This window comes from Pseudonaja textilis, chromosome 2, assembly GCF_049901715.1.
Source record: "Pseudonaja textilis isolate UNSWEBS1 chromosome 2, rPseTex1.2, whole genome shotgun sequence".
NCBI lineage: Eukaryota > Metazoa > Chordata > Lepidosauria > Squamata > Elapidae > Pseudonaja > Pseudonaja textilis.
Window position 1 is genome coordinate 166,378,862 of NC_141991.1, and position 24,040 is coordinate 166,402,901.

The following is a 24,040-nucleotide window of genomic DNA, read 5'->3' on the forward strand; positions in this document are numbered from 1 at the left end:
GAAGAGAGATGGATAGTCTTCTGGAGAGAAGCAGACTGGCTGTTGAGTTTCTTGTACTTTGAAGAAAGGACTCCAGCCCCAAGGCTTAAACTCTCAGTAGTTAATTACGGATTCTCTATTTCTGATTTTGTTTCTAACCCCAAAATCTCATCAGAAACTGATCTGAAAACCTCTGCTTTAAAGCAGCTTATCAGTATTTCGTATGGTAGAGCCAGTACAGAAGCCTTATAGAACAATTGATGTTAGTTCAGAAGAATGAACTTTTGATTTTTAATAAAACGCCTCATTAATTTCTGCATCTTTTATTCCTTTTTCCACTAGTCTAGAAGGCATTTTCAAGGACGAATAAGACCGTATCATAAATCCATTTGTGTGTGTGTGTGTGTGTGTGTGTGTGTGTGTGTATCAATATCTACCTATCTATCTATCTATCTATCTATCTATCTATCTATCTATCTATCTATCTATCTATCTATCTATCTACCAATAAACACAGACCAACACTCCCAACCAATCAGGATGAAGAAAAAAACCATTCTGGCACAGCAGTAGGTTAGCCCCAAATTTAAAACAGAAATAGCTGTGAAAGTCTGACTCACAGGTGAATACAATACAGAAGCCTGATGATGGCAGATGAGATTCTGCCGAAACGTTGCTACAACTTTAAAAGCACAACTATAATGACATGGGAAAATACCCGAACAAAGCTGAATACCATACATGTAAGTACCCTAGAAGCTAGAAAAAACAATATTAAACAATCCAGTATAAGACAATTAAGTGAATGGCTAGGGAAGGCCAACATAAAAAGACTTGTGTAGCATAGATAAGAAATGTCACCGATTTATCTTGGAATATGCAAAGGTGGGAGATGCTTTTGAAGATAATGTATAATTCTATTCTGACAGACTATGGGAGTTGAGGTTAGAAGGGAATATGATGGCATGCCTGGAATGAGACATATTGTCAGATGCAAGCAACTAGATCCCCATATGTAGAGTTCAAACTAACTACTTTATTATAGTCTGCCTACAATATAGGAATTCTCCCCAGACTGCTTTGTCTTCTATAGCGAAGAGATATGTAGATAAGTCTCTATGGCATTTGGATGCGTGGGTGGGAATCAATTCCAGACTCTTGCAATTGTGCACTGTAAAAAGATAAAGGTTTCCCTGTCAGTCATGGGCAACTCTATGGCATGTTGCTCATCTCTGTTTCTTGGTTAAGGGAGCCAGCATTGTCCAAAGACAATTTCTGTGGTTCTGTGGCCACAGAACCAAAGCCATATGGGGCATTATTACCTTCCTATCTAAATGGTACCTATTAATCTACTCGTATTTGCATGCTTTCAAACTGCTAGGTGGACAGGAGCTGGGGCAAGTAACAGGAGCTCACCCCATTGCATGGAGCTCGGGTCTCAAACTCTGTCTGTCAGCTCTCTCTCTTTTAACCACTGAGCCATTGTTCAATGATTGAAAGCTAATTCCTCACTTGAATCCTCCTCCCTGCCGGGATGGGTGTTTGGAAGTGGAAGTAGTCTTCATCCATTTATCCATACTGTAAAAAATTTATCCATACTGTAAAAAAAAATTAAACCTCAGTTCTGGGAGCTCTCTGTCAGGATTCTGGCAGTTACCCCAATTAAATCATGAGTCTTGTCCCAAATTTCCAAAACTAAACAGGATTTATTTGGGAGTTAACATGTCGGCACTGCCTGGGTGTAGCACATAATTCACTGTCACCCTTGACCCTGGTTTTCTCCCACTCCCTGGGTGTATCATAATTCATATTCTGTGAATGTGGCCAGGTTGTTTTCTTCACAATGCCACAAAGGAGGTTAGCCCTTGCCTCCTTTCACAATGCTTATTCAGCTTCCCTAGCCTATAACTCTGGGATTCTAGCCAGTTTGCCCCAGCTACATTAGTTTATTTCAAGTGAATATCAGGAGAGTGCTGGTATTTCAGACCAAAATTTACTGGTGGAGGAGGGCAAAAGAGGACAGGAGATGGCAGTAAACAAGACTGTTAGGTTAAAAGAATCTGAGGTGGGGGGAACAAATGGCAAACCACTTCTCTGTAGTTCTCTGTAGAAAATTGCTTAGATGTGTGATTCCTGATGTTTCCAGGAATCAAGCTATTTTTACAATAAATGGATAAAGAACCATTTCTGTTTGTCACACTCCGTGCATGTCACCCTGTTCCTTTCCAACCTCACCTCCCAGTGATGCAGTGATTATTAAGCTGCCAGGACAGAATTATATATTATACATTAGCTTTAGAAGCATCTCCACATTTGCAGATAAAGAACTGGAACCTTCTAGCTTGAAGTTATGGGGATTGTAGTCCAGTATGGAGTGTGTGTCTATCTCATTGTAAAATTTCTAAGAAATTCCCATTCCATCTTAAAAAAGTAGAGCTTGTCCCTGGTGCTTTACATCTAAATCCAAGTATATAAATGCAATGATTATAACCTTATTGCTTCTGCTATAAAAAAATACATTGTTTATATTATTCTTTCATTGTCTCTGACTGATTTGTTAGAATGTCCTGTGGTTTGAATAACCCCCAAACCTATTCCATAATAAAATAAATTAACATTATTTAATCACTCCACTAAATTATCTGCGGAAAATTATTGTGTCACCATAATAGAGTCTCTCCTTGAAGAATCGCACTGTAGAAGAATACTTCCAAAAATTCCTCCCCTACAATTTATGCGGTGTTCTATAATTTAACTAATATGGTCATAGAACAAATAACAGCATCACTTTAATATTTCATACTGTTTTTTCAATACATTGAAGGATCCATTTTAAAAACAATTATGACTAGGTTTTTATTAGTATTTATCTTCCTCATTCCACAGCCATGTCAATAATTTTAACCCTCCAAAATTAAGCACCTCCAAAATTCTCAAATGAGCATCCTGTCTGTCTGTCTTTCTTTCTTTCTTTCTTTTTCTTTCTTTCTTTCTTTCTTTCTTTCTTTCTTTCTTTCTTTCTTTCTTTCTTTCTTCCTTCCTTCCTTCCTTCCTTCCTTCCTTCCTTCCTTCCTTCCTTCCTTCCTTCCTTCCTTCCTTCTTTCTCTCTTTTTTCTTTTTGTGACATATGAGTAGAAGGGAATTTGGCAATTTTTTATCCCCCAACACCCCTATGAAAGCCATCTACCTTGTTTCCCTGAAAATAAGATCTAACTGGAAAATAAGCCTTAGCATGATTTTTCAGGAGGCTCATAATATAAGCCCTATCCAAAAAATAAAGCCCAGTTAAGATCATCAGCCAGATGGATGCATTTAGTACCTTATTTCCCTGAAAATAAGACCTATCTGAACAATAAGCCCTAATATGTCTTTTGGAGCAAAAATAAATATAATAAGACCCAGTCTTATTTTCAGAGAAATACGATAGTGTGCACTGTGATTATGTATAAATCTAGATTCACTGGCTTTTATTTTAGGAAGATTACATAATGAAAAAAAAAAGTAGAGGCTAACGAACTGGTTTGAAAAACAAAGAACTAATGTAAAAGAAGATGCAAAAATCCATTAAGGCATTTCGGCTGGTGGGATTCAGAAGAAGAGCCTTTTCTATGTGGCTCCTATCAGAGGTGGTATTCAGCAGGTTCTAATCAGTTCCGGAGAACCAGTAGCAGAAATTTTGAGTAGTTCAGAGAACCAGCAAATACCACCTCTGACTGGCCCTGCCCCCATCTATTTTCTGCCTCCCAAGTCCCAGCTGATTGGCTGGGTTTTCTTTTGTTGCCCTGCACAGGAGAACGGAGCTGGAAAGCAGGTTAGTGGGGTGGGATGGGGGAAACAGGGATTTTGCAGTAATCTTCTCCCAGAAGTGGGGAGGGAATGGAGATTTTACAGTATCCTTCTCCTGCCACGCCCACCAAGCCACACCCACAGAACCGGTAGCAAAAAGAATGGAATCCCACCACGGCTCCTATCCTTTAGAACATCATAGCTCCCCTAGAGGCGAAATCCATTCCTATTCTTCAGTCTTCCAGGTCTGAAGACTTGGTTCTGCCAGTTGTCCTGGGGCCCCAACAGGGATGCATCACTCTGGAGATGGCTGCTGGAATAAGAGAAGACATCCCCCACCTCTCCCTGTGCGCATCTTGCTCCCCTCTTCCCCAATGTTTAATTATTACTCTTATTTATTGTGTAATGTTTTACTGGCTTTCAATGTTTGTAAGTCACCCAGTGTTGCCTTTACAGTAGGTGAAATGGGCAGCTTACAAGACAAACAAACAAACAAACACACATCTAAATAAAGAAATATTTGTTTGTATTTTGTGATATTATTGTCACCAATCTTGTATTAATAATTATTTTTCCTAGACAAATGAGAATCCAGGCTTATACTTAGAAAGAATATACTCTTTTTTCAGAATTTTCTTTGGTATGTGTACAATCACATTAACGTGTATGCCCTTTGTGAGCAAGAACAAACCCAGTTACACAAAGCTACCAAATCTCTTCCCATGTCTAGTTGTGTATATTTTATTAAGGAAGCAACATCAGGGCAGTTGAAAAAATAATACTGGCAATATTCTCAGCAAGACGTGAAAATTTGTTACTGATATACTCAAGGTCAAACTGTGAGTGATTTGGATAGTTAGAGGTTGCAAAGACAGGAAGAGAATTTCCTTCTCCTGTTGTTTAGCTTTTACAGCAAAGTGCTTGGCGCCTTTAGTTTATTCAGGGGTCTATTTCGCTATTTATAACAAGAGTTGAAAAGAACAGAATACGGGAGAGCAACGTTTCGGTGGTAACGACAGCTGCTTTCAATCTTGCCTGACATATTGAGTTAAAAAAGTGATTGTGTGCAGGAAAAAGTGTTCAAGGTATAAAAGGAGAAAGTGGATGAGGCATGATATATGTTTAAAAGGACATGATATTTTCAAGAGGACAGAAAGAAGGGCATGAAATTAAACATCTCAGGAGACAAGGCTGCATGTACTTGCTTATATTTTGGACTCCATCACTGCCTTGTATAATTTTTTCTAAATTGAAGATATTTTTTCAAACAAATTACATACATATACATATACCCATACCTATACCTATACCTATACTTATACATCATCTTCAGTTCTCATTATTTATCAGTGGTGGTTTTCTTAACTGTCATTCTTTGTGTTCCTAAGAAACATCTTGGGAATATATAAGTGGAAAAAATTTTGGAGAGTAGCTTGATTCCATCACACACCAACAAAAGACAAGAGTTATAATTTTTTTTGGAGTGGTATACATTTATTTCTTCATTTATCTAAGATGATCATGTAGATCTGGGCTCTCAGAAGTCACCAGAAGTAACATTAACTGCTCAAAATATTTCCTTATTTAGTATAAAATTATGGCCCAATTCCTGCTTATTTAAACACTCAGGGTGTGTGTGTGTGTGAACAATAGATTGATCTATCAAAACTCAATTCAAAACCCAAAAGCCGTCAAATCATATCAAGTGTATTCCACATAGAAAGCACACCACTCTTTCAATGGAATACTACCTTGGTTTGCTGATTGAGAAGCCTTTTGACATAATACATTAAAACAAATTGCAAAAAAATGAATTATTATTGTGTTGGAAATGTGGCTTGATTGCCCTTAGTTCTTTATAATGAGGTGTAGATTTATTATATATAAATCCAAGGATTATCTTACAGCATAATGCAGTACATTTTCTCAAAAGTAAATCATGCTGGGCTTAGTGCATACACTGTAGGATTGCATGGATTAAACCTATGGTTCCCATAAATGGTTGCTAATGACAGAATGCCAATTATGTGAATTAGGGACAACTGAGAACTTGTTTCAGTATGTTCTTATTGCTTGTTTTTACCTCAGAGGTCTAGGAAAATATTGCATGAAACATAAAACATATATCTGTTGAAAGGTGTCAAAATGCCTTTCTTTCGAGGATTCGATTTTCCCGCTGGGAGAGCTCCGGTGCAAGGATACGGACAACTGCTTGAAAGCTGGATATTTTTATTTTTCAGGAAGGCGGAGAACAGCGAGAAGTCTGCGTTCCTGGGCTAGCTAGCTTTTTATGGTAAGTCCCTGGTTTTTTTATACCCTTTTCTCCCTTTGTAAGTTGATTTTGTGTGAGTGTTTGTATTTGTGCCTAATATTTCAAATCCTGTTTGAGTTTGTCTTTATTTCCGCCGGAGGGCAAACTCCGCGGGGTGGCCAGATTGTAGTATTGTTTTTCTGTAATCTCTTTTAGCTTTAAGATAGTTTTTCATATTTGTTCTTGTGGCAATCTCCTGTCTGTCCCTTTTGTAATTTATATTTTGTGTCTTTTGTCTGTTTGTTTTTTTTATTTGGTATGCCTTGTGTTTGTAAGGGTTTTCTAAATTATCTTTTGTTTCCTTTTCCTTTTTGTCTAGTTTTCTTAATTACTTAGGCTTTTGTCTATAGGGATTCTTTAATACTTTTTATTTGATTCCTTTTCCTATGTAAGTTTGTTTTCTGGCTGACCTGATGTTCCCCTTGGGCTTTTCCTGTTTTTTGTGACACTACTGCCTTCGTGAAACTCCCTTTCCACATATCAAACATGAAAACATATTTCCCATAGCCACCACATACATGAATAGGCCCATGACTATCTGGATTGATTGTGAAATTGGGCCAAACCTGCTCTCTTGTCTACATTAGAGATGTGCATTCAAGTTTTGTTTTTTTTTGCTTCATTTCTGAATGAAAAGGAAAAAAGATGTAACACCGACTAAAAGGTGCAGAACAAAATTGTTCATTGAAACACTAAAAGGTAGTCCATTTTTTGCAGATATTAACTGCAACCTATTGAAAATGTATTTATCACAGCTGCTATCTGAAGCAGCTGTAGCATTAACACTCTTTGAGGAACTGTCTTAACTTATTTGGACTCATATTTATAACCAAGCGATAAAGTCCTTTAAATGTGAACTTGGTGTATTGTTTTATAAAACGCTACTTCTGCAGCATAACAAAAGCCAGGCAAAGAGCTGGATTTTCAGATTTGTGCTGGAACTCGGGAAGATGAAGAAGAAGAAGAAGCACCAAAGGACGAACGCAATCTTGAAGGTCTTGCTCCTTAAAAAAAAAAAAGTATTAATGTTAGGGATAGATGGATGGATGGATCGATAAAGAAAAAAATGCATTTAACCTTCATAGGTTAGTGCTGAAAGTCCTCCCCTCTGCCTTTTAACTATTTGTTAACAGTATTTTAATCATTCTTGCTCCTTTTTTAAATTTGTAACTTTTAGATGATGTTTTTATGGTTCAATAGGTTATTATACATAGCCCAGAATTCCTCTGTGAGAGAGATGGATAGGTTCCAAAATGTAACAAACAAACAAACAAACAAACAAATAAATAAAGAAGTTAGACAATTAAAATATGCACACATACCAGGAAAGTTGCTGCACCAGAAAGCTAATCTGTATCACTTTCTTTAATTTTTTTTATCAAAATTTATCCTTTCTAGGAAATTAAACTGGCTCAGTTTTGCAGAAAGTTTGCAAAATCTAATATTGGCAATTAACAGGGAAAAGTGAAAAAAAATAATGACAAGCTTTTGGTCCTATAGTGTAGAAGCATATGATTAAAGCTATTCGTTCTCTTTTACTCCCACTTTTCAAAGCTAGTTTAATCTCACAAGGGATTCATAAAATTAAACTTTACTGGAATATGTGGTCTCTCTCTCTGTGTGTGTATGTGTGTGTGTGTGTGTGAGTGAATAAAATGCAATTTATAATTCTTGAAGCATCCAATAACTGAAATTAATTGAATTAAACACAGAAAATATAAGTTTTTCCCCAGATTACAAGTCGTAACCGACCTGTTCCAAATCATCTACACCTCGTTTTTACATAGCACAAAGACTTTTCCAAGGAAATATTATGATCTCAAGAAGAAAAAGATATCCTAATGCATATTTATTTTTCTTGCAAGCTTTCATTTGCTACATTTGCACAGAGAAGAGAGATAAGAGACAAACTGCAGTTCTTGGCTGAAACTTCTAGATCTGGGTTCCAAAAAGCCAAATGACCACTACATGGAAGAGAGATACGGGAAACTTTATTGTCATGTGTTGTTTCCTGCATTTTTGCAGCCCAGATATGGTAACCCTATTCTCAATAGTTACTGCAAGGAATGCTTATCAATTGATACTAAATCAAAATGTAGGAAGGTTGTTTGGGATTAGTACAGTGAGTGGACCAAGCCATTGTGTCCGATTAAACAAATCAAGATTAAATAAACTTGGCAATCCACTATTATTCATATCATCTGAGTGGGAAACATCGCACACTACTGTAAGATTTAAAATGTGCATGAGGATATTTTCTCAATTTAAGTCCAATGAAAAATATGCAAACGTTTGATTTTTTTTTAATCTCATCTGATAAGACATTAATAGAAACCGTTCTAGGAAACCAAAGACTGAAAACTTATATGGAAACAGAACTTATGATTCCCACTGTTTGAATCCCAAGATATATTGCTGGGGTGGGTTGGGGAGGGAGAAGAGGAGACTACAAATATTTAAGCTGAATTCGGGGGGAAAATAACACTAAACATTTCTTGAAGTTCTGAAAAGATGTCAGGATAGAATTCACTGGATTATTGGAATGTTTGCATTTTACTGGACATTTTCTTAAGGTTGGTTTTCTCTCTAGCCAACTGTTTTTCCAACAATTAGTTGAATGAAGACATTTGGAGACCTTGAAAAAATTGCATGTTCTTGACCTCAAGATGGATTTTTGCAACTTAGAATCTGGCCAACCCTTTGTGGTGATAAAAGGTACCCCCACCCCCTCTACACAGGTAAACTACATTCACCACCAAACCTATGAGATCTCCCACCCCTTTATGTATGGACTGCTTAAATTGCCATTGTAAGAAAACATCCATAGAACTCTGAATTGATCCTGAGTGGTGACAGGGAGAAGAGTCAGAAACCTTTGGCCCAATAACCAAATTGTTTCGGTTCACTGACTGTATCTCAAAGATAGCATGGTTAGCATGCTCCTAGTGCTAATTTTAAATGTATTGTAGTTGATAAGTGCTATACAAAAATAATGTTCAGAGAAACAAGACTGGTCTTTAGAAGCCAGTATGACAAGAAAAGGCAAAATGGGAGGGGAAAAAAACGAGAAAGCAAAGATAGTCACACTTTCCTTAAATAATTAAGAATTGTTAAATAACAATCGGGGAGGGGGGAGCAAAGGAAGAAAGAAACCAGATAAATATAATTTGTAGGCAAACATCAACATTTCTGGAGAGGCCATTCACTAGCATAATAACGAATCGTGGGTATTACTGATAAATTTATATAAAAACATCTTTTAGCTCTGTTTTATAAAGAACAAGTTGAGAGATTGCTTCTTTAATGGATTTACAATCTAAAACAGTCCAATCTAAACAATCTAAAACTATCTAATCACACTTGGTCAAATAAAGCTATTCTATTCTATTTTATTCTGTTCTATTCTATTCTATTCTATTCTATTCTATTCTATTCTATTCTATTCTATTCTATTCTATTCTATTCTATTCTATTATATTCCAGTCTACTCTACTCTACTCTACTCTACTCTATTCTATTCTCCTATCCTATCCTATCCTATCCTATTTTCTATTCTTCTAATTCTATTATTCCACTTCACTCCGCATTCCCTTCCCTTCCTTTCCCTTCCCTTCCATTCCATGATATAACCAATTTGGAAAAAGTATTATACTCAAAATTTGATCTTAAACTTAAGGGCATAAACTGGAATGATTATTATGAATTTAGGAAAGTTGAATATTCAACTTTCTTCTTATTCTTGTAAACTAGGACAAGGTTTCTAAAATTCAATTCTGTTTACTTCAGCACAGTAAAATGAAATTGACTTGATTGATCAAATGCCAAATTCACCACTCTGGAAAGAAGCTAAGAATACACTCTGAAAAGGATCTGTCACTGTTTCAAATAAGCTTTCTTTGCAGCTACTAATATGATGCCTCACTTGACACTGAGTTCCTTCATAGAGTCCTCATATTTCTCCTGATTCAATTTTCATTTGCATGCATCTTATCAGGCTTAAGGACTGGCCACCTGGCTTAGAAGACCCACAAGTTGCATCACAATTGAATGGAACACGGACATGAAGAACATGGGCATGGATATACTGTAAGTGATTACTTGAGAGCAGGAGCACCCTCACAGCTGCCTCCATGCCTCCCACACTTGTCCATTTCAGACCAGTGAAAAATGGTCTTACGTGTGTATGTTTGTATAACTTTAACGTTGATCAACAATCTTTTTTTCTCTCCTTCTTGCTGGAGGTTGAAACATGGTGTGCAAGCATGTGAATTTGACCTGAGCAATGATATCTAAAGGAGGTTTTATAACTATAACAGAAAGTGATTTATTTATTGGAAATACGTTCTAAAGCCCAGCATCTAGCTACCTACATCTTGCAAAGAAAAGAGTCTACATATGACAGGAAAGGAAATAACCCAAGATTAGCAATCTTTTAGTCAAAGAGGAAGAAAAATAATAAAGAGGGAACACAGAAGAAATCCTGAAATCTCTATTTACTCCCTACTACTTGTTTGTATTCTGCTTCTGTTCCCCTGTTTTCCAGTGTTCCTCTTCTATTACAGGCAACTGGTTTCCGGGACTTAAATTTACCTCTTGGTCCAAAACGCTGAAGATAGCAATGGGTGCAATAAGGCTTGTCATCATGCTGTTAAAGGAGATGAGAAACAAGATCAGTAATTATTATTATTATTATTATCGTATGTCATTGTTACATTAGCAATTGCAGAGTAGTAGTTTGGCTGCCAAGGTACCAGCTCTGTTGAAGGAAACGCTCATGTGCTTCCCATGGTGTGTGCCACAAGAGGATCAGCTGGCTTTGTACCAGAAAGAAAGACAAGTGGTTCTTCTTACAACATCATCCAAGCCCCCCCCATGAGCCATTTTAGACTTGGATCATTTCAAATCCAAGCTGATCCATGTCTGATAATTCCATACATTACATACAGCCAGGAAGGTTCAGAGGGCAGAAAACTGCCTGCCTGCACAGAGCACTAGCTGGTTTCCACTCCTCTGAAATGGTACCTGTTTATCTACTTGCATAGAATATGCTTAGGTGGGCAGAAGCTGAAGCGAGTGATGGGAGCTCACCCCGCCCCGCAATGCTAAGACTCGAATCGCTGGAGCATAAATAATCTCCAACGTCATTAAGCCACTGAACCATCGCACCTCTTACAAGATCCATTGTTGCATATTTACTAAAGATATTCATGGACCGTTAAATCCCATGGAGGCCATTGTACCGCATGCTGATAGTGCATAATATCTGAGGATAGACAATAGGATTCTGATCATAAGTATTTCAGATCATTGGAATTTATATCGCGTGCCACTGGGCTAAAAGCAAAATTACCACTCGAAGACAAAAAGAGAATATGAATCAGTCTGAATCTGGAACAAACATGTCTGTGATGTAAGAGATGCTTCTGATGGAGTTCTGGCAAGAAAGATTGATCCTAGTATTATCCATGCACACACTTGCTATCCATCTGCTCAATCTGAGTAGGATGGATACATTTGTCAAGTCAGTTTCTCGCTGTTCCACCTTTTCATTTTATCTACAGCAGTAGGAAGGTTTCTCTTTTTAAACAAAAAAAAAGTCTGCAAAAAAAGAGTCCTGTGTACATTAAAATGCACATTTTTCTAGCAGACCCTACTTGAACTTTTTTCCTCTGAATTACTCATATACCTGCCAAAAGATGCTTGATAGTTTAAACCGAACCCTCCTTCTCCAGACACTTTGAAGTCCACCCAGGTTTTATTTTCTTTTTGAAGTCTATTTTCTTTAAATCAGGTGCTAATGGGAAATTAAACATATGTGCCAGTCCAACATATTTGGGTATTTTGGGGGGGGGAATCCAGTCAATAAATTAACAAGACACCCTCATTTCTTATTATTAACATTTTCTCAAATTCCTGCAATGTCCCTTTTGGGGGATAGAGGAGATCTGCCATTATGCCTCCCCCAAATGTTCTTGTTAAGGAGATTTAAATTCTGGCAAAGATGTGGGTGTAATCATGCAGAGTAAAACACATGGCTGTTGTTACATGGGGAAACAGGATAAAAGCTGAAAACTTAGTAAGGAATTCCATGTGGAGAGTTCAAACAGTTATGACTGAGAGACTGGAGTTGTACTTTAGTTTTGTATCTTATTTTCTCTTTATTGGGAGGGTTTACTCTGAGCTCAGCACAATGTTAAAGTCATTGCCAGTTCAGTCCTGCCCTTTCCCCCATTCAGGATAGATAGCCTATTCTTCAAGGCTGAAATGCAGTGGAGCTACCATTAGCACCGGGGTATGTTTTGCCCAGAGAAATTCTGTTGGTGCTGGTAGAATGTAGTGCTTAATTCAGGGGTGGGATTCAAATTTTTTAACAACCAGTTCTGTAAGCGTGGCTTAGTTGGTGGGCATGGCTTAGTGCTCATGTGACTGGCTGGGTGTGGTCAACTCAACATCACTCACATAGAGGCACACATCCCCTCGCCTGGCCTCTCATGACTGTGGGGATGCTGCAACAGTCGTAAGTGTGAAAAATGGTCATAAGTCACTTTTTTCAGTGCCATTGTAACTTTGAATAGTCATTCCACACAAGCAAAGTACCAGCAAAGTAGAAAAAAAAACTACAGAGATGTTCCAGAAACAGGAAGTCTAGTCCTGCCAAAAATGTAATAAGGGTTAACGGAGAGGCAGTTTCTGTAAGCGACACCAGAATGTTTCCTTCCTGCCTTCCTTACAGGATTAGGCCAGTAATTTCTTCTAACAACCAGCTCTTCAAACTGTTTAGAATGTTAACAACCGGTTCTAGTGAATAGGTGCGAACCTGTAGAATCCCACCCCTGGCTTAATTTATAAAATGCTAACTAAGACTGAATCTTGAGTTAAAGTCTTACCATCATTTACAGACAGTCATTGAGGCCACCTGTAGGTCTATCTATCCTCAGGGTCACCTGAGTAGTGCAAATCTAATGTGAGATGCAGACAACACAGACTCATCCACAACAGCCTACGCCTGTCTTCAACAGGACACAGGACAGAAAACACCCTGCAGCCAAGAAGGCTTCACACCCATTTGCACTACACAGGTGACCATGAGGACACAGATAAACCTCCAAGTGGTCTCAATGACTCTAAAAAGAATGCAAATGACCTGCTGTCTGCAAAGAATATAATCCTTCCATTCCACACCATCCAGTCAGAGCTGAAGAAGCTTCTTGGATGAGAAGCGAAACGTCTTCAAAGAAAAAACAAGAAGTCTAGTTGCCTCCTGAAGAAGCACATTTGCATTCCCTCCTCCTGATTCCTGAGTTTTGGAGCCTTAAAGGATCTTGTAAGAAGGGAAAATACTTCTTCTCCTCAGTGTCTTCCGAGTCTCAGAAGCCTTGGCAAAGCAAACAGGGATGAAATGCCAGTTTCCATTTTCTCTTCCCTGATGGACCTCCTTTCCAAAGTGCCAGATTGCTTTGCTTTTTTTTTTCTTCATTCTCTCCCACTCCTCCTGCCTTTGTGTAGCATGGGGACAAAGAGATTTTTCTTGCTTTAAATTATGCAGCAACCGAGACCAGGTGGTGATCTTCTCTCATTGCTCATGCTTTTGAATCAACAAAAAAGAATACAAGTGGATCATGTTTAAGCTGCTTCGGAGCAATTGCGGGAGTCAAAATGGAAGTCCCCTTGGTTTCTAGGGCTGATGAACGGACACAGATTGAGAGTTGATCTATAGAGCAATCGTGTTTTGCAACAATTTCCAGGTTGCATCATTGAGAAGTCATGTTTTTGGACATGAAACTTCATGACTTACTCTTCAGTGCTCAAATCATCATTGACATTAATGTGTAATTGATAAACAGTCTGGGTCCAGCACAAGCAGTTCAAAAAATGTGTGCTCTGCTCAGGGTTGTATTTCCTAATCCACACAAAGAAAATAAACCAGGGGGTTTATAAGGGTCTATATATACAATCACACACACACACACACACACACACACACACACACACATTAATGAGACATTATAGTACTGGAAAGTTGTTAAGAGATGCTACCCTGTTTCTCCAACAATATGGCCTCTCCCAATAAGAAGTCCCAGCATGTTTTATAGGCATGAAATGAAATTAAGCCCCCATGTGAAATGGGGGGGAATGGTGTGGGGGGCTTGCCGTTAGGAATTACTTTTGTTGCACACCCGGATATGGTGTTGCCTGCATTGACCCCGATACGAAGTGCCCCACCAATGCCGAGGTCAACATCCAAGCTGTCGCCGCCCGCCCACCCAAAGATGCAAGGGGGGGAGAAATTAAGTCACCCCCAAAAAGACGACCTAGCCATTTTTTCAGGGCTCAAAAAAATAAAATAAAAAAAAAAAGACCCGGCCTTATTATATGAGAAACACGGTACTTAAAAGTAGCCATATTTCATCTATAAAACCTTATATACAAATCCCACCATAAAAACGAAACTGACAATAACTAATAAAAATTATTCATCATCTGTTTGGTCTATTGATTTGGTTTTGGGCGGAGGGGAGGCGGGGAGGAATAGATGGCATTGAGCTTAACTATCTGGCCAGAGTCACAGGTGCCAATCTTAAAAGAATAATGTTCATGCTCCAGCTTCCCATGTGTGTAGAAACTGATGTTTAAGTCTGTAATGATTCACTTAAGAACTGTGTCAAGAAAGGTCATAAAATGGGGAAAAACTCACTTAACAACTACCTTGCTTAGCAATGAAAATGTTGGGCTCAACTGTGGATGTAAATTGAAGAGTAGCTCTATACAAACCAGCTGGGTCTAGAACAACTCACCACAGCCAACTCACTGTAGCCAATTCGCTACGGCCAACTTACCAAAAGACAAAAGTTACATAATATTGAAGAAATGGTGAAATAGAATCATCAAAGAAAGGATGAAAAAGGAGGGGCAAAATGAAATGTGAATAACAAAAAATTAAAATAATTTTTAATTAATTTTAAATGATTAAATTTGTTGAATTGCCCTGTGCCAAGTTTTCCCATGGTGAATTGGCCTGTGTCAAGTTGGCTGTGGCGAGCTGGCCATGGTGAATTGCTATGGCAAATTGGCAATGGTGAGTTTGCCAAGGCAAGTTGACCATGGTGAATTGTCCCATTCTGAACCTGCGTCAGGTAGGCAGCTATGGATTCTTCAAGTAGCAACCTAAGCATCTAGGGAAGGATAGGTTGAAGAAGGCTTGGATAGAACAATAAGAGGGAAGGCCGTTAATCAACCTTCATAAACAGTTTCCTTTCTGAAGAGATCTTTTTGACTTCAGGTCCTTCTGAGCAATGCTTGTGCTTTGTAATTTGATCATATCTATGTTATTCCAGATGAACCTAGGAAGTTATATTAGACCAGCTCAGTGCATCGTTCTCCCTCCGCCATTACTAACTCTGATGACAAGCACTGTCTCTTCTCTCCAGAGAATTTCTGCAGCCAATTTCTGAAAACTTGCTTGGGTATTTTAACTCTGTCTTCACTGTTAACTTCTGTATATTTAACATGCCCTGCTAAAATAAGGCCATTCATAATTACCAGCTTCATATCATGAGAATTTAACTCAGGGGTCTTCAAACTTGACAGCTTTAAGACTTGTGGACTTCAACTCCCAAAATTCCTTCTATAGTCATGTTAGCTCAGGAATTCTGGGAGTTGAAGTCCACAAGTCTTAAACTTGCCAAGTTTGAAGACCTTTGATTTAACCCTTTCCTCCCTGGCTGCAATTTTAGTGAAAATCCCTCCTCTGAAACTGATATTTGCATTAGGGGGACCCCCATCAAAGGTAGAAAAGATACTCTCCATATAAACTAAAACTTTGAAGGAGTCATTCTCATGAGCAAATCAAAAAGTCCAGGGTATGCGGTGAAGCAACCAAGATGGCAAAAGGGCATCAGCATCCCCAAATAAGCTAAATTCTCTTAGGGGACATTTATGGATTGCTTGGATTTTAGTCACTACTAGCACTGATGTTGTTACCTAGTTTGGGTAAGAAAACAACCAAGTTCAGGGAGCTCCAAGCAGGGGTGGGATTCTTCCAGTTCTATAGAACCGGTTGTTACAATTCTGCACAGTTCAGAGAACTCGCAAATCACACCAGTGGCTGGCCCCTCCCCTCCCTCCCCACCCCACCCAGGAGGCTTCCCTGAGGCCCAGTCAGGGGTGGTATTCAGGGGGTTGGGGGAGGGAGAAGTGGCCTGAGAGCATAGCTGAATCTTCCTTAGGATTGAAGCTTCTATTTTTCAGTGCAGACTCAGGCAGCAGATTGCAGAATGGTAGATCTCTGAGTGAATCTGTGATTCTGCAAGCAACTCAATCTGCTTGCCTGCTTTGCCTGATTTTGGGTAAAAGTTGCTCTTTTTTAAAATAAAAAATTCAATCTTTACATATATATTTACAATGTTTACGTACAAGCCACGCCCAGCCAGTCACATGATCACCAAGCCATACTCACAAATTAGACCATGCCCACAGAAACAGTTGTTAAGAAATTTGAATCCCACTCCTGGCTTCAAGCCCCACATTTCAACCCTGAACTACAAATATTCTCCTGTATTGGTAGTCACAGTTTACCATCCTTGAACTAACAATATCAATGGACTTAAATAGTCTACAATAAGGAAATAAAGGAAGAGATCAAAAGGTGCACCTTTATGCATTTACAGGCTTCCAAATAGATGTGCTATGTTTCCATGAATAATACCAATATTAGAGTTAAAACCAGGGTTTCTCAAATCTGGCAACTTTAAGACATGGGGACTTCAAAAGCATACTGGCTGAGGACTTCTGGGAGTTGAAGTCCTCTTGTCTTAAAGTCACCAAGTTTGAGAAACATGGATTTAGAAGTTTGCCAATGAAGAAAAAAGACTTAAGGGAAGGCTGTAAAAAGTAAATTTCAGGAATTGGGCCTTGCATCTTTGTGCTCAGTGCGCATATTTTTGCTTTTCTTCCCAAAGCATTTTAAATGTGGCTGAAATGATACTATTTCTCCCCTTGCTGTGTCAGGGCCATTTTGTATTCTATGAATTTGTTCATGCATCCCAGGCAGAAAACTTGATTTAATGCTGCAAACTGGATCAAACATTCTTAAGGGAAACCACTTTACAGTGATAGTAAGCTTAATTTGATGCTTTGAATTCACCCAAAAAGGAAGTACGTTGGAATAGATTCTCCTTTCCTGTTACTCAACAGAAGGAGTCAATCCTTCACAGTTCCCTTTCCTGAAATGGAATGATGTTGTTTCATGGCTCTGACTTCTTTTTTGACCAACCAATAAGACATAATCTATTGCTGCTGAAGAAGTTGGAACTTCTGCATCATTGGCTCCAACTTAGCATCATTGAAAACAACATGATATTATCGTTAACTTCTGTCAGTTCTAATAACCGTGTCTTAACCCAACAGTATAATTTAAGACAGGGGTCCTCAAACGTGGCAACTTTAAGACTTGTTGAAGTCTTAAAGTTGCCAAGTTTGGAGACCTCTGATTTTAAGAAGAAGTCATTAAGGTTTTAGTGCTAGAGGCAGCTTGGAGATACCTGGCTATCTGGATTTAGCCCATGCATCTTTTCCATTTATTGTTGTTGTTGTTGTTGTTGTTGTTGTTGTTGTTGTTATATTTCAGTGAGGTGATGTACAAGACCGACCCTGTCTGGGTTTGGAAGGTAAGCAAGATTGAAGGGTCCTTAGTGCTCTCAGAGCTTAGTTGTTTCCTTGCAGACATTTTATTGCCCAAACTAAGTACCATCATCAGTGCTGGTAAGCAGGTAAGCATTAGTACTTGGATAGAGACCATTAGAAAAATCTCAGAATTGTAGGTCAGATGGCAAAGTTAAAAACAGCAACAGGAACAAGGCAAACCATGTGCCTATTACTATCAAGGAACTGCATGGTTGTGTCCACCTAGCCATGTGGGGTTTATTAACTTGACTATCTTTACCTGGTTTTTATGGCATTCCGTTATTCATCATTGCAGAGAGATTGAGCAGAACTGGTGCTATTCCGAGTCCTTCCTCTCCTGTCAAACTTGGTAGGCCTTTACTGTAATTAGTCTCTTTCTCCATGTAATCAAGTGCAATCCACATTCCATTACAGTCTACCTGCCCACTGAACCATAACTGAATGACATGAATCAGGGAGGGGGAAGGAATAAGTCAGACAAAACATGGGGGAGTTGCCATTGTTCTCTAGACATTTAGTTGTCTTCCAAAAAAACACAAAAGAAACACACAGCCTTAGAGGTACTTAAGGGGAACAACGTTTAGATCTCACCAATCATGCTTTTACTTTCTTATATGCAAACAACAATTGAAAGAAAAAGCTCTCCAGAAAACCTGGCATCTTGGCCAAAACTGACTGAGTCCCTGGTTGACGTACATGTAGATGCAGTGAATATAGCAGAGGTGGTGTTCAGCAGATTCTGACCAGTTCTGGAGAACTGGTAGTGGAAATTTTGAGTAGTTCAGAGAAGTGGCAAATACTAGCTCGGACTAGCCCCGCCCCTATCTATTTTCTGCCTCCCGAGTCCCAGCTGATTGGCTGGGTCTTCTTTTGTTGCCCTACACAGGAGAATGGAGCTGGAAAGTAGGTTAGTGGGGTGGGGAGGGAATGGGATTTTGCAGTATCCTTCCCCTGGAGTGGGGTGGGAATGGGGATTTTATAATATCCTTCCCCTGCCGTGCCCACCAAGCCACACCCACCAAGACATGTCATGCCCATCAAGCCACGTCCACAGAACCGGTAGTAAAAATGTTTTGAATCCCATCACTGTTATGTAGAGATATAAACAAACAAAGGTTCCCCTTGCAATATCTTCCTCTCGCACATACACACATTCACAAAGGTTCCCCTTGCAATATCTTCCTCTCGCACATACACACATTCACTCACACACCACTGCACACCCACATTCCATTCTACTGGATTTAAGTTAAGTTATTTTTCCTGCCCTTTCCCTCTCTCCAAGCCAAAAGATGAAAGCAATCTTTGCTGGCAAACCAATTCCAGGAAGCCTTTGAAAACGGAGCCCTCTCTCAGGAGAGATTGCTGTCAGGGTATCACAAGTTACAGAAGGAGGCAGATGGAGTGGTTTGCTCTGTACCTCAGCATGCTGGCCAGGGGTGAGTTGCCGTTTGCAGTGGTGGCACTTCAGGCAGAGGGGATGGTAGTCCTTGCCGAGAGAACGCCTCCGCTCAGCTGTTAAAGAGAGGGGAAAGGTATGAATAATTGCAAAGCTCCAAAGCCCCTCATTAATAGGAGAAGGTATGTGGAATTCAGCTTTGATCTGCAAAATGTCTTGCTGGAATTTCAGAATAAAAGGAGTAGAATCTGTAGAAAGTTAGCAACCTCCCTTCTCCTAGAAGAATGAAATATTCTAGGAAATATTAAGAAGGCTGAATATTATTCCTCCTTGGATGAGAAAAGGAGATACATGCTCTTGGAAAGCAGCCCCCACCTTTGTTAATAGCCCCAGAAAGACTGGACCATCCTATCTACAAGACAAAAGGCTGGACCAACTTATCTACAACATAAAAGACCTTCGCGTCAGGACATAATAGGATTAGCCCTCAACCCATCTCACCACTTGGCACCTGGGAAGATTACATCACCCAGCAAGATTCAACCAAGCTGGGACTCAAGACAACCTACAAAGTTACCCCTGCATGGCCCCATGGGAGTCTGACAACCAATCAGAATACATTTCTTTCACAGGAACAGGAAGCAAGTTCAAAGCCCAAAGCCCCCCCCCCTCTCTCTCCCCCCATATGCTCAATTGCCCAGGACCTCAAACATGTGGTCCTGTCCACCATTAAACCATATTTCTAAACATGTTTCCAGTGTCTTTCTCCCTACTTGGAACTGAACCCAGATGGACATTTCTTCCAACAAATCTTTTAATACAGAAGAAATTGGCATTTTCCCCTGTTGAACCCTACCCGTTTCTCTTTTATAATTCCCATATTTGGCTCATAACAAATAAAGATACCATTCTCTTCTTTAACTTTTAGATGGGTTAAAATCGTAATTGTTTAATGGATTTCATTTATGTTGTCCATTTCCGCCCCCCCTTCCATTTAATTGTGTCTGATTCTTGGAGATTGCCTGGAGAAGTCACTACAGTTTTCTTGGCAAGGTTTTTCAGAAATGGTTTGGCATTGCCTCTTTTCTAGGGCTGAGAGAGTGTGATTGGCTCAAGGTTACCCAGCTGGCTTTGTGCCTATGGCAGGACTAGAACCCTGCAGTCTCCCAGTTTCTAGTCTGATGATTCAACCACTACACCCAACTGATTCTGCTATCCAATTTAAGGGCATGTAAACTTTTTTGAGGAAAGACTGAGGGCAAAAGAAGAATTGGGTGACAGAGAGTCACTGAAACAGCAGGCGTGATCTTAAATAGACTCCAGAGGATGGTAGAGGACAGGAAGGCCTGGTGGAACATTGTCCATGGGTCGCGATGGGTCAGGCATGACTTTGCAACTAACAACAACAAAACTTTTGAGACTTTAGGGACATTTCCCCACCTGTTGTAAGAGAGAAATAGCTTTCTCTACAGAAGAAAAGAAGAAATTTGTAGGCACATTTTTTAAAGGACTGCTGAATTTTACACCTTTGCCATTCCATGTGTGCAGCCTAGCTGTGATTGTCTGCCAGCAACTGAGATTGCACAAAATGCAAAATGCCAGTCTGCAGGAACAGGAAAGGGATTGTTTGCAGTAGGTCAGGGCCAATGCGTCATTCCAAGAAGTCATAAAAGGAAGATCCCTGCTTAGCTCAGTCTACCATTCTCTGTCACAAGGTTGCCAATTTTGTACATGCCAGTCAGTGGTGGGATTCAAAAATATTTACTACCGGTTCTGTGGGCATGGTTTGGTGAGTGTGGCGTGGCTTGGTGGGCATGCCAGGGAAAGGTTACTGCAAAATCCCCACCCCGCTAACCTGCTTTCCGTTCTCCTGTGCAGGGCAACAAAATAAGACCCAGCCAATCAGCTGGGACTTGGGAGGCAGAGAATAGATGGGGCGGGGCCAGTTAGAGGCGGTATTTACTGGTTCTCTGAACTACTCAAAATTTCCACTACGGTTCTCCAGAATTGTAAGAACCTGCTGAATGCCACCTCTGGTGCAGGTGGAGTACAGGCAAGAGGGAATAACTTTCTCTCATAGCAGGCCAGAAAGCCTCCCCAAAAGCTTACAGCGTTTGGATGATGTAGCTAGAAAATTAAAGGCAACCAGGCAGACTGACTGGATAGGAAATTCAGCAATCCACAGGCCTCAGCTGATCAAATGTCACTGTTGCCATTCTGCCTCCCCCTCTGTAGAACATGGACTGGCCACGTCCTATCCAGGTAGTCCTCAACTTTCAATTGTTCATTTAGTGGCCATTCGAAGTCACAATGGCACTAAAAAAGCGACTTATGACCATGTTTCACACTTATGACAGTTTCATTATCCCCATGATCATGTGATCAAAATTCAGACACTTGCTGATTCATATTTATGATGGTTTCAATGTCCCGGGGTCTTGTGATCACCCTTAGTGACCTTCTGACAAGCAAGCAAAGTCAATGGGGAAGCTAGGTTCATTTAACAGCCCTGTGACTAACTCAACAACTGCAGTGATTCTGGACTTCCGGTTTGGGTCTCTTCAGTGACAGACCGAAATCTGTGATCGTGCGTGGTTTCGATCTGTGCTTGCTGCTTGGATTCGGGGCTGAAGCCACCCCATAGAGGTGGTGAAGAGGAGGGAGGTTGCTAGCTGAGTGGAGGGGAGACACATCTCTCCTCCTTGACTGGTCTAAACTCCCTTCCCCGAAAGCGGTTGCAGCGGTGGTTAGAAATGGCCACCTCAAAGAAGAACCCGACTGGATAAGATTGTGCAGGAGGAAGACAAAGAGGAAAGCAGGACAGACCAGGCTAAACAACAGAGAATATCTAAGCAAGGTACCCTGAATCTAAAAGTACTTAGAAGGATACTTCTGAAAGAAGATCTTTAAGCAGCGAAGGAGAGAGAAAAGGAAGTTAAAAACCCTTTTTTACCTTTATATTAACAATTACAAATGGTATGGAAAGAAATTTATATTAATCTATTTTGACACTAATAGGCAACCTTAAGCTGAAATCTAAGTGTCAAAAGGAGAATAAAGATTTTTTCTTGGTCATTTTAAAGCCCTAAAAAGGATAAGAGTAGAGGCAAAAGGGTGGGACTTGGAATAATGGAAAAATTGAATGCCACCTGGAAAAATAAAGAGGATTAACAGTGAAACTTTGAAGAAACTCCCAAGGATACATTGTAACTGAAATCTTATTAAAAGAGACAGTAACCCACGGAAAGGAAAAGTAAAGGAAAGAAACAAGAAGGAACAGTCTGGGATCATTTGGTGATTTAAAACAAAAGTTTTTGGCATTGGTTTTTTCTTTCTTTTTCTGTTTTTACTTAAAGTCAATCGGGTGGTTGTTCAAAAGTGTTTAAAATGCTATCAGTCCTGGAGGAATTGAAGATGAGCCTTAAAAAACAGAAAGGAGATGCAGAAAGGGGAGGAAGATCCTTTGGCTCCGTATTTGAATTTCTTGAAATAGAGATCCTGAACTATGAAAAGCAAAAGGAAAAGCTTCAAGAGAAAGAAGAAGGGCGGGACAAAGAAGAAGCCATTTTCAATGATCAAATAATCCAAAGTGTGGTAATAAGGGGGAAAAGGGGGAAAGGAGTTAAAAGTTTGAGATCAAAGGGAACAGCCAAAAAGAAAAAAAGAACTATAACAGCAAGGAGAAGCAGAAAAGAAAACTACAGAAGGGAAAATTAGAGAGAGAAGGGTATAAAAAATGGATGAGAAAAAGGGGGGAAAGATAGAAAGGGAAAGAATTTATGAGGGACAAAAACAGGAAATAAAGAAAAAGGGGGAAAGTACTAGGATTAAAGGTATTTGCTCAGCTAGAAGACACAGAGACAATGGTTAAATTAAATTAAAAGTGAGGATTCTGCAAAGGTACAAAAGATTGTGTTGTGACAGTAGAATACTGTAGTGAGTTAGAAATGAAATAAGTAAATAATCTATGAGATAAAACTATCGTTATGTAATGGTATGTTTATTTATAATTAATGCAATAATAAAGAAGAGAGGGAAACATTGCAATTGTTTCTAAAGATTGATAAAATATTGAAAAGAAATGTGAAAGATTTATAAGGAAATTTATACCAGTTATTAGAATGAATTTGAATAATTATTTTGCTTATTAATAGTAAATAATTTATAAGATAAAACTGTATGACTATCCAATGGTATGCTTATTAACAGTTAAGTAATAATGAATGAGGGAGGGAAACGTTTCAATTGTTCTCAAAGATTGATAGATATTGAAAAGAAATGTGAAAGATTTACAAGGTTCAAACCATTACTAGAATGAATTTGAATAACTATTTTGTTTACTAATGTTTATATATTTATATTGTTTTTGCTATGTTTTTAGATTTTTTCTTTTTACATTTTCAAGGGGAAGTACCAAGCAGAGTCTGAATGATGAGGTCTACATGATATAAAGTAGATATTAGAAATTTGAATTTTATAATTTTAGAATGCACAAATTCAATGTTTAATGAGATTTCATATGATAATAACAATAAGATTTAAAGGCGTTGCACTTCGATTGGCAATCATAGGGGGAATTTTGCTTCTTAAGAATGTTGGAAGAGAACATATGAAATAGTAAACAAGACAGACAAAAGTATAAGTACAGTGAATAAAAAGATATAGAAATTTAGGTAAAAGAAATACAATTGAATAAGAAGAAGATGAGATAACCATAAAAGAAAATTAAGAGAAGTAAAGGGAGAAATAGTGAGAAGTTGGAAAAAGAGTAATAAGATATGAAGTTGAATACGTAAGACGAATATGCATATGAAACTGTGTCTGTATGGAAATGTGATAACCCGGAACGATGCTGTACTCAAATAAGATGTTTTATTTGTTTT

At 39.0% G+C, this 24,040-nt stretch overlaps 1 protein-coding gene across 1 annotated transcript in view; it reads right to left on the reverse strand.

Moving 5' to 3' along the window:
• Positions 1-6,741: 6,741 nt before the first annotated feature.
• LOC113444128 (cysteine-rich protein 1-like) overlaps positions 6,742-24,040 on the reverse strand; it is a 42,378-nt gene continuing 25,079 nt past the window's right edge. The window contains exons 2-4 of the mRNA XM_026712696.2: positions 19,179-19,273; positions 10,667-10,721; positions 6,742-7,080 (exon numbers count right to left, since the gene is read on the reverse strand). Coding sequence (XP_026568481.1) covers positions 7,001-7,080; positions 10,667-10,721; positions 19,179-19,273 — 230 coding nt within the window. The 3' untranslated portion in view covers positions 6,742-7,000. The remainder of the gene's footprint in view (positions 7,081-10,666; positions 10,722-19,178; positions 19,274-24,040) is intronic.